Below are 10,138 nucleotides of genomic sequence, written 5' to 3' on the forward strand. Positions count from 1 at the left end.
CATTTTGTATTGGAAAGCTGTTGCCTGCAGTGTGGTTCCATTTTTTTTTTTTTTTTGACAAAAATGTTTATTTTGTGTCATTCATTATGCAGTGTTGCCAAAATTTCCGGCTAAGCCCCGATGTGTTTTTTTTTTTTTTTGTCCAGTTAAGCCCGGTTGTACCTAAGTACCGGGCTACACGGTGATTTTTCAATCGCCTAACCAGTCAGGTTGTAGGCAAGAGGGGTGAGGATTTTCCTCTTTTTGACATTTGTTCCTAGAAAATGTGAATTGGAACGTGATTGGGCACAACACTGTGTAGCCAGGCCCTAATAAAAACGCATTTTATATTGGCCACTTTTTTTCAAGAAAAAACATCTAAAAATAAGTTTTAAAGCAAAAAAATTAAATTTCGTTTAAGATTTGTTTGTTTTTTTTTTGTATGGAAAATTAAGTTTTGCTGCACCGGGTTTAAAGCTTCGAGAGAGAAAATAATGGCATATTTGACTGCACCAGAAAAAAACGCACTGTTGCGGAAAAGCGTTAAAACATACTTTAGTTACAGACCCATCTAACTTCTCATTTAAACCGCTTCAACTCAAACTTCAAAATTATCATTTCAAACAAAAAAAAAAAAAAAACGTCAAAACCGGGTTTTTCGTTTTCATATATACTTTTTTTTTGGTTGTGTGTTTGTGTTGTGTCATAAGTTTTGTGCATCGCATAAACTAATTTTTTTATTATTAAATTATTCTTTATTTTCTTATTATTTTACCATAAAATATCATATATTTTTTTTATAAAACTCTTACATTCTCATTTAAAATAGACAAGAAATATAAATTATGTCTGAAAAACCAACCGTTTTAATTCTTGGAGGTGAGTAATCATCTGAATTCCATGTCAAAATAAAATATAACCAACAAAAAAAAAGACATATTTTTAATCTTTCTTTTTTTTTTTGTTTTTACTTATTTTTGATTTAACAAAAGGGTGTGGATTTATCGCACGTAATTTTGTACATTATTTAGTTAAAAATGATTTGGCACAGGAAATTCGAGTTGTTGATAAGACACCACCACAAATGGCCTGGCTCAATGCCGAACACACTTTAGCCTATGAAAGTTCAAATGTTGAATTTTTAAGTGCAAATTTAATTAATTCTGGTAGCTATTATCAATTACAATCTTATTTATTAAATAACTTTATGAATATTTTTGTTAAGCTTCTTGTAAAAATGCATTTAGTCCATCAAAAAACGGTCGAAATTGGGATATTGTTGTCAATTGTGCCGCCGAGACACGTCCCAATCAAACTGATGCTGTTTATAAAGAAGGAATCTATAAGTTAAGTATCAATTGTGCCACCGAAGCGGCCAACATTAAAGCCAGAAGATTTATTGAATTGAGTTCGGGGAGTGTCAACTCGAGTGAGAAGACTCCGCTGAAGGAAGACTGCAAGACAGATCCTTGGACAGCTGTGGCCAAGATGAAACTGAAAGTCGAAAAGGAACTCAAGACAATGGACAATCTGAATTACAGTGTGTTGAGGTTGCCAATTGTCTATGGAGTCGGCGATAAGAGATATTTAAGTGAGTAGTTTTTGTTTTGTAAAATTCTGATAGTAACATTCTTGTGGTTGACCTTAACTTAAGTTTAACATCCATTTTCTTTATCATACTTTGAAATTTATACTTTATCATAATTTATTTTATAAGTTATCTTTTTTTTTATTATTCTGAATAACCAACATTAGAATACACCCACCGAAATAATTATAAAAGCAGTTGATTTTATTCGTTTTTTAACCATATAAAGGATATTTAATTTTTACTCCTTGCACGAATAAGATGACAAGTACATACTGGATTGTTTGCCACCCTTTATTTTTATTTAATTCGTTAAACTTAATTTTAAAAATTATTTTTTGAATTCCTGGTGCGAAATAATTATAAAGGCACAGCTGATTTTCACATTAAAAGTGTGGTTTAGCGAGATCAAATGTAACCAAAAGTAAGCAAAATAGTTGGAAAATGAATTTAACCCATTATGGACATTTTATAAGTAAAATTTTTCGAAAAACTTTTAAGTTAACCAATGAGAGGAAGTTTAATTTGGATAGCCTAGATGGTGTACACATCGGTTTTTCCATTTTTCATCCCAGAATCTATTTTTTCACCGAGGCGAAGGCGAGAAAGTTTATGCCTTGACAAGAGCGCCGGTTTTCCACATTTTCTTTTGTCGGAATGACTTAATTCCAACTTAATTATTTGCTGCACTTGTCGTACTTCTACTACCAAGTTTATTTTTTCGAAAACTTCTCTTGCTGTCAAATTCTCACGAAAAATACTTCATTTTTTGTCACTTTTGGCTCTCTCTTCGACCAAAGGCTTAGTTCCTGATCGTTTTAGGTAACCATACTTGTCATCTTTGTAAATTAAATTATCAATTACACAATCGGACCTTTCTTCTCCTCCAGATTTTTGGCGGTTGGACAATTAATTTTCATGGTAAGCCTTGATTTTGCCCATTTCTGCCTGCGTCAAGGGTTTTTCACGCCTTATTTAAAAATAACCGAAAAATTTTACTTATAAAATGTTCATAATGGGTTAAATTCATTTTCCAACTATTTTTCTTAGTTTTGGTTACATTTGATCTCGATAAACCACACTTTTAATGTGAAAATCAGCTGTGCCTTTATAATTATTTCGCACCAGGAATTCAAAAAATAATTTTTAAAATTAAGTTTAACGAATTAAATAAAAATAAAGGGTGGCGAACAATCCAGTATATACTTGTCATCTTATTCGTGCAAGGAGTAAAAATTAAATATCCTTTATATGGTTAAAAAACGAATAAAATCAACTGCTTTTATAATTATTTCGGTGGGTGTACTTAAAATAGTCTGGTCAAAATAGACATTTAACTCAGAAATATTTCTCATAGAGGCGAAAATTGAAATCGAGCATTAAAATATCAATTTAAGTAAATTGTCAAAAGTCCTCAAAATACCATGTGTGCATAAAAAGTTAGTCAAGGTTAAAAAATGTCAAAATTGTTAGTTTTTCATATATTTCTGAAGCGGGGTAAAGTTATCCAAGTTACTTTTAATACAAGTTTACTATCAAAATGTTAAATATTTTCAATTTGTTTGCCAAAAGATGTTGGTCAACATTTTTGCCAAGCTCAGTCAAATGCAAATGATATAACTTGGATAACTTCCTCTCGTGTTAGAGTTACATATGAAAAACTAAAATTTCCGACATTTAACCTTGAGTAATTTTTTATGCACACATGGGATTTTCAGGTACTTTTGACGTTTTACTTTTACCGATGTTTCAAAGCTCTGTACCAATTTTCAGATCTATGCAAATTTTGTACAGGCTATTATTTCGGTTAATTATATTGATAACTGCAGAAGTAACACCTGTTCAAACATTGCAAGGACAATAAAAATAGCATATTATGTTCCGATTAATTTTTTTTTTTCTATTAAAGTTTTAGTTTAGACATCCGAAGTTACATAAATTCCCAGCATGGAAACTCCATCATAAATGAAATCCACCGTTTTTTAGATATAACAATTCAAAAAGTTGAAGTTGATTTGAAATCTTTATATTCAGGCCTTTTCTGAAAATAAAAACTCCCAACTGAAGAGTTCCTGAAATTTCACTATCTTTTAGCTTAAAGAGATTGAGATCTCGGGAGCTTTTTTAGTTGGGATCCCTTCTCCAGAAAACATTTCCCCCGTTTTTTTTTTTTTTTTTTTTAGAATAGACCTGATTATAAAGATTACAACTCAACTTCAACTTTTTGAATCACTATATTTTAAAAACGGTGGGTCTTAGGAAAAAAGTGTCATGACACTTTTTATAGATAATAATCTGGTCTACAATTTTTGCATTAAAAATATTTTGATAAGACTTACCGTTTTGCTGAAAATCGTAAAAACTCCGTTTTTGTTACCTTTGACCCCAAGTAAATTTTTTTCCAGGTCTCGGATCGATGAGGACTTTTTAGATTTCATTTATGATAATATTTCTAACAATCCTACCAATTTTCAGCTTGCTGGGAATTTATGTAACCTCGCCCCCTTATTTTAGTCTAATTTGACCGGACTATTACTCCATAGTTTGATTTAATCCCAATCCAAAATAGAAGTAAAAAAAAATAAAATTTTTAGTCTGAGTAAGAAACAAAAAAAAAAAAAGTAGGTCCTACTAAGATAACGACCAAAATTATCGCTTTTAGTGTTCTAAATTACAATTGCTCAAATTTAGAAATTATAAGATCGAATATTTTAAGCCTTGTTTATTGACTAAAATAAAATTTATTTCATTCAATTCTTCTTCTTCTTCTCCATTATCGACGATAGTCATGATCTCGGATGGGGTCACAACTCTCCCACTCTACTGCTTCACACTACGGCTCCGCATGTGGGGTTCGCCGGGTTGACCTCAGGAAACGTCGGCAGGCTTCTCGATTTTGAATTGTTCCATGTCTAAGGCCAACTGAATGCAGTTGTCGTTGCATTTGTCTTCTCCATGAGTTCTTAGGCCTGCCTCTTCTTCGCGATTGCGTTGGAACGTCGTAAGCGATCGCCTTTTGAACTGGGTTCTCAGGGTTTCGTCTTTGTACATGACAGTACCAGCTTAAACGGTCATGCTGTATTTTATCCAAGATGGTGTTTTTGACGTGAAGGCTTCCTCGGATTTTCTTGCTTCTGATTCGATCAAGCTTTGTTACTCCTGCTGTCATACGAAGCATCTTCATCTCAGCTGCTGTCAGTTTACTCTCATACGTTCTGTACATTGTCCAACATTGTGAACCGTATGTAAGTGCTGGGCGAACAACTGCAGTATAGAGCTTTCCTTTCAGTTTAGGGGGCATTTTTCGGTCAAAGAAGATGGCAGAGTTTTCGCGCCACTTCATCCACCCTACACTTATTCGGTGATTGATGTCGTCATCACAAGAAGCTTGGTTGTTGATCATAGATCCAAGATATTTGAACTTTTCGCACTTGGGAAGTGTTGTTCCATTCAGGTAAATGTCCGGAATAGGGCCGTCTGGGTCAGAAAATGGACAGCAGAGATATTCTGTCTTTTTCGCGCTTATCCGGTACCCACTTCCTTCCAGAACATCCACCCACACATCAAGTGCTCGTTGCAAGGATGTTGGATCTTCACTTATGATGGCTCCATCATCAGCAAAGAATAACTGATTCACTTTCGGATCCGTCACTTTTCCTTCAAGCAGGAAGTCAAGGACTGTAATAAAGAGCAAAGGACTCAGGACGCTTCCCTGGTGCACACCGACTTTGATTGGGAACTCTTCGGTGACTCCTGCGGGGCATTTTACCTTCGTTTTTACTTCCTCGTACATGTCCTTGATCATCCGCACGTAGACTTCCGGAACCCCTCGCTGTCTCAGGGACACCCATATCAGATCTCTTGCACAATATGCAAATCCCTTGAGGAATCACGGTGTTTTTCCATTCGGATTCTTAAACTCTGTATGGCATCTGTGGTTGATTTACCCGAGACAAACCCGCACTGGTCATCAGACAGCCGTATTATTTTTCGCAGTCGGCCGTCCAAAATCCGCTCAACGATCTTCATGGTGTGTGACATCAGCTTAATCGATCGGTAGTTATCACAGTTTCGTGTGTCCCCCTTTCCTTTGTAGATTGGGAGAAGGAAACTTTCTCCCCACTGATTTGGCATTTGGTCACCGCTAATGAGTTTGGAGATGAGAATCGTGAGCCATTTACACCCAATGTCTCCCATCTTCTTCCAGAACTCAGAGGGTATTTCGTCTGGACCAATAGCTTTTCCTTTCTTGGAGTTTTTCACCGCCACGCTAACTTCTTCGACTGTAAGGTCGGGTACTTCGTCTAAATTAGGTTCGGCTGTTGGAAAGTATATATTATTTCATTCAATTATCTTTACAAATGTGAAAGTTATCCACCAAAAAAAAACAAAATAAGCGATTTTTTTCAATATAGTAGGTCAAATATTTATAAGTGCGGGCATGACTTCCGCTCCAAAGAAGAAAGAAAGTCTATTAAAGGATATATAGACATCTTATTCATCAGACAAATGTACAAATTTAAGCAATGCTCCAACACTCCAAAATTTTGATCCGAACAAAGAGATCATTTTGCAATGTTGAGCTTACAATAATTTGGTTCAAAATTACTTGGTATGCCTAAAATTGAAGAATTAAAATATTAACGAACCAATTATTTTTCATAACATCCTATCATTAAGAAATGAAACTCGAAATTGATATATGTAATGTTTTTAAAATAAAAGAATTATTAAATTGTGGGTGATTATTTTTAGAAATAGATTGAAAATTTTTGTATTAAAAATAAATCAATCAATGAAATAATTGAAAAACTTAAAGATCTATTCAAGACTCATGGGATTCCCAATAAAATTGTTTGTGATAACAATCCACTCAATGCCATTAGCTGGATTTTCCAATATGTATGTTTTCAAAAAACATTTTCCAGCCTTATTATCCAAATTCTAATGGCTTTGCAGAAAAATGTGTGGGTATAGCCAAAAATCTTTTTCTAAAAAATGTAATGAAAGTAATGCATACATGCCTTGCGTTATTAGAGTATCGCAACACTCCTATACCCAGATTGAGTGCATACGCATAGCCATCGCAAATATTGTTTAGTAGACAGTGTTAATATTTAAAAATAGTATTAATCCTAGATCAAACATCATTGAGAGGAAATCAGTTAAAAAAATATCAGAAAAATAAAAGAGTGTTTAACAAATCCTAAATATTATATAATACGAAACGGATCCCAAATCTAACTTGACTTTAAATGAAAATGAACATTTGAGTTCAAAACTAATGATAAGAAATAAAAATAGTTACAAATCATTGCTTGAAAAACATCAACGTTGAAAAATACTCTGAATCAAATACTGTCAAATCAAATACAGACCAGTACGTGTCGTAAAACCGGTAGTAAAATTTACAGCATAAAGGATAAAACAGCAGTCATTTGCTTTTAATATTACGTACGTACACATGTACATATTTTAACTATAATTTTGTTTAGTGTAATAAATTATTTAATTATTTTGTTTTATCTATTTTCATGGTTAACTACACAAGTCAACAACGTTTTTGGTGCCGAGACTAAGATATACTTTTCTAAAGGTTTTTGGTGTGCTGAACTCGAATCTGAAGTCAAAAACATCCTATCAGCTCCCGTTTTTATTTGTTTTAAATACAGTTTATTACGGTTTCTGTAAGAACTATTTTTCTTCTTTCAGGAATTTTTTAAATCTTTTCGATATCTTTTTTATTGTTCGAGATATCGTTAGCTTTATAGCTTATTGTAATGTATCACATTTTCATCTCCTTTTTTGATAAATTAAGCCAAACACACTTACTTCATTTTAAGATATCTCGCGCAATAAAAAAGATATTGCAAAGATTTAAACGGGTCTTGAAAGAACGAATAGTTCTTATAGAAACCGTTATGATTTATATTTAAAAAAAAATTTCTTCAAATTAAGGCATAACACCAAAAGTAGGAAAAAACCGTTTTTTTTTTTGCATTTTCTAACAAAAATATTTCAAAAACGTGAACTGCTAGGATATTTTTGACTTCGGATTCGAGTTCAGCACACCGGAAACCTTCAGAAAAGTATATTTTGGTTCATGTGGGGAAAATCTTGTTAACTTCAAAATAAGTCAAAACACGATTTTTTTTTAACTTTCAAACGGTAATATTTCAAAAACGGGAGCTGATAGGATATTGCTGACTTCAGATTTGAGTTCAGCACATTAAAAACCTATAGAAAAGTATATTTAAGTGCCTGCACCAAAAAAAAATTAAATTTTGTAGACCAGTGCTATTGCTTGTTATTCAGCCCTATCGTGAGTTACATGTGAACAAATTTTCATCCAGAAAAATTTAATTTCACTTTTAACCTTTTGTGTGTTTTGGGCGAAAAGTTGTTTACGTTCAGAAAACTCACCGTATTTGGACCTTTTTTTCTTTTAAAATGTTATGCAGGCGACAGATCTTTCCGCGCTCACTCGTCGGGTGAAATTTACGAAAGCTTTTTAAATTCCGGACTAACAAAAATATTTCGGGCGGGAAAATTTCCACGTGAAACTTAGGGTAGGGCTTATTATTCCCATACGTTTTATGAAATAGAGGGGAGATGTTGTGGCTTAGCTTAACATATACGTTAAAAATCTGTTTTCTTTATCATACTTTGAAATATTATACTTTATCATAATTTATAATGTAATTTATGTTTGTTTTATACCTGATATCATATTGAATCTTTAAAATAAAAATTATTAGTATTATTCTGAATACTGAATACTCAACAAATATGTTCCCTCTTAGTGCCTCGTATAATAATTGCTGCGCTTTATAAATACCTAAATGAGACCATGAAGCTCCTCTGGAATGAAGCCATGAAACTAAACACAGTTCATATACTCGATGCTGTGAGTGCCATTTGGGAGGTTGCACAAAATCCTAAAGCCAACCGCGAGACATACAACGTTGTTGACGATTCAGAAAGTACCCAGGGAACGATAAGTGATATTCTAGCCGACATCTTTGGCATTAATGTTGATTATTGGGGAATCGTCATGTCAAATCTAACTAAGGTTTGTATTTTCTTCCAAAAAACCATACAACTTTAATGAAAAATTATTCCTTCTTTAGCTAAGCATGTCGGATACTATAAGTGAAATCAACGACAAACACATGGGACCATGGGCAGAATTATGTCAAAAAGATGATATTACCAATACTCCACTCACTCCATACATGGATGAAGAACAACTTTATCACAAGCACATGCACTTGGATAATACTAAACTCAAGGATCTCGGTTATCTGTTCAAGATGCCCAAAATTACACGTGATAGTGTTCGAGCCATTGTTGATGATTATGTTAAGCAAAATCTTTTTCCAAGATCCCTCGTCATGTGAGGACTGTTATTCTGGATGAGATTGTATTAATTCTAATTTAAAAAAAAAAAAAACTGATATTTTTCTTACAAGTAATTTTTAATTTTGCGTATTTCTACACGAATTGTGTACTTAATCGATATTATAAATATAAAATTGTATTATTTCTTTGGCAAGATTTAATTTTTCTAATATTTTTTTTTATATTTTATTTAAGAATTGGCAAACCCGAATTTATGTGCTTCCCAATTTATTTTTTATAAATCTATTTAAAAAAAATAAAAACTATATAATTTGTAAACAGAGTGCTCTTAATAAGCAAAGAAAAGACAACGCGTGCCTAATATATAAGAAGAAATTAAGAAAAAAACACTTTTATACATTTTATTGTAGATTCATAATTTTTTTTTTTAAATGCTTCAAATAAAAATGAAAAATCACTTTATTGGTGAATAAATTATTTTGTTGGAATTTATTTTAGTTTGATGGCAACGACCAACCGATTTTCATTTGATGGAAAAAATTTGCACAAACTCTTTTTAAAACCAAGAAGTACAATTGATAGATCTAAATATTGACAAAAACTGTTTTAAGACGAAAATTAACCGTATAACCAAAATGGCAAATTTTGTTTTTTTTTTTAAAGTCTTTCAACGCCTTTGATTAAAAAAATATGTATGGAAATTTGGCTGAATTCATTAACGCGTGATGCTTTTGCATCAAAAATATGTATTTCTGGTCCGAAGGTGATGCTGAGTACGTGCGACCTAGTAGTGCATTTTATTGTTTTGCAAATTAAATGAAAAATAATTAGTTACTAGTATTTAAAAAAAAACAGGACTAGTCTAAAAATCTAATTGAAATTATTTTACAAAAATTGAAGTCCGGAAAATTGCAGTTTTTAGATTTTAAAGAAAATTAGTAAATGCTATTTCTTTTAGAAATACAAATTTTAGAATTTGACATTGTGCAGGTGTAAAACCGAATTTATATTCGTTACTCAAGTCCAGAAATATCTTAAGCATTTCTTCAAGTGAAATTCTTATTCAAAGTCATCACTCAAGTCAAGATTTGTCTTAGGTGAACTTCTGAAGACATTTTTGTTAGAGAAATTCCACACTTCTTACTAATAGACCAGTGCCGATGCCTTCAAAAACATTAAAAAGTACAAAAAAATCATAGTAGAATGAAA

General features: G+C 32.4%; 1 protein-coding gene across 1 annotated transcript; it reads left to right on the top strand.

The window, feature by feature from the left end:
• Positions 1–666: 666 nt before the first annotated feature.
• On the top strand, positions 667–9,406 carry LOC129914475 (methionine adenosyltransferase 2 subunit beta). The gene is made up of 5 exons (XM_055993744.1): positions 667–858; positions 972–1,145; positions 1,205–1,570; positions 8,371–8,639; positions 8,698–9,406. The coding sequence occupies exons 1-5, from the start codon at positions 825–827 to the stop codon at positions 8,965–8,967; spliced, it is 1,113 nt and encodes a 370-aa protein (XP_055849719.1). The 5' UTR covers positions 667–824; the 3' UTR covers positions 8,968–9,406.
• Positions 9,407–10,138: the final 732 nt, after the last annotated feature.

The sequence above is a fragment of the Episyrphus balteatus genome, chromosome 3 (genome assembly GCF_945859705.1).
Source record: "Episyrphus balteatus chromosome 3, idEpiBalt1.1, whole genome shotgun sequence".
Lineage (NCBI taxonomy): Eukaryota > Metazoa > Arthropoda > Insecta > Diptera > Syrphidae > Episyrphus > Episyrphus balteatus.

Coding starts and splice junctions, on each gene's coding strand:
- LOC129914475 (XM_055993744.1), top strand. CDS start 825: ATGTCTGAAAAACCAACCGTTTTAATTCTTGGAG. Junction 1,146..1,204: donor TGCAAATTTAATTAATTCTG/GTAGCTATTATC, acceptor ATTTTTGTTAAG/CTTCTTGTAAAAATGCATTT. Junction 1,571..8,370: donor CGGCGATAAGAGATATTTAA/GTGAGTAGTTTT, acceptor GTTCCCTCTTAG/TGCCTCGTATAATAATTGCT.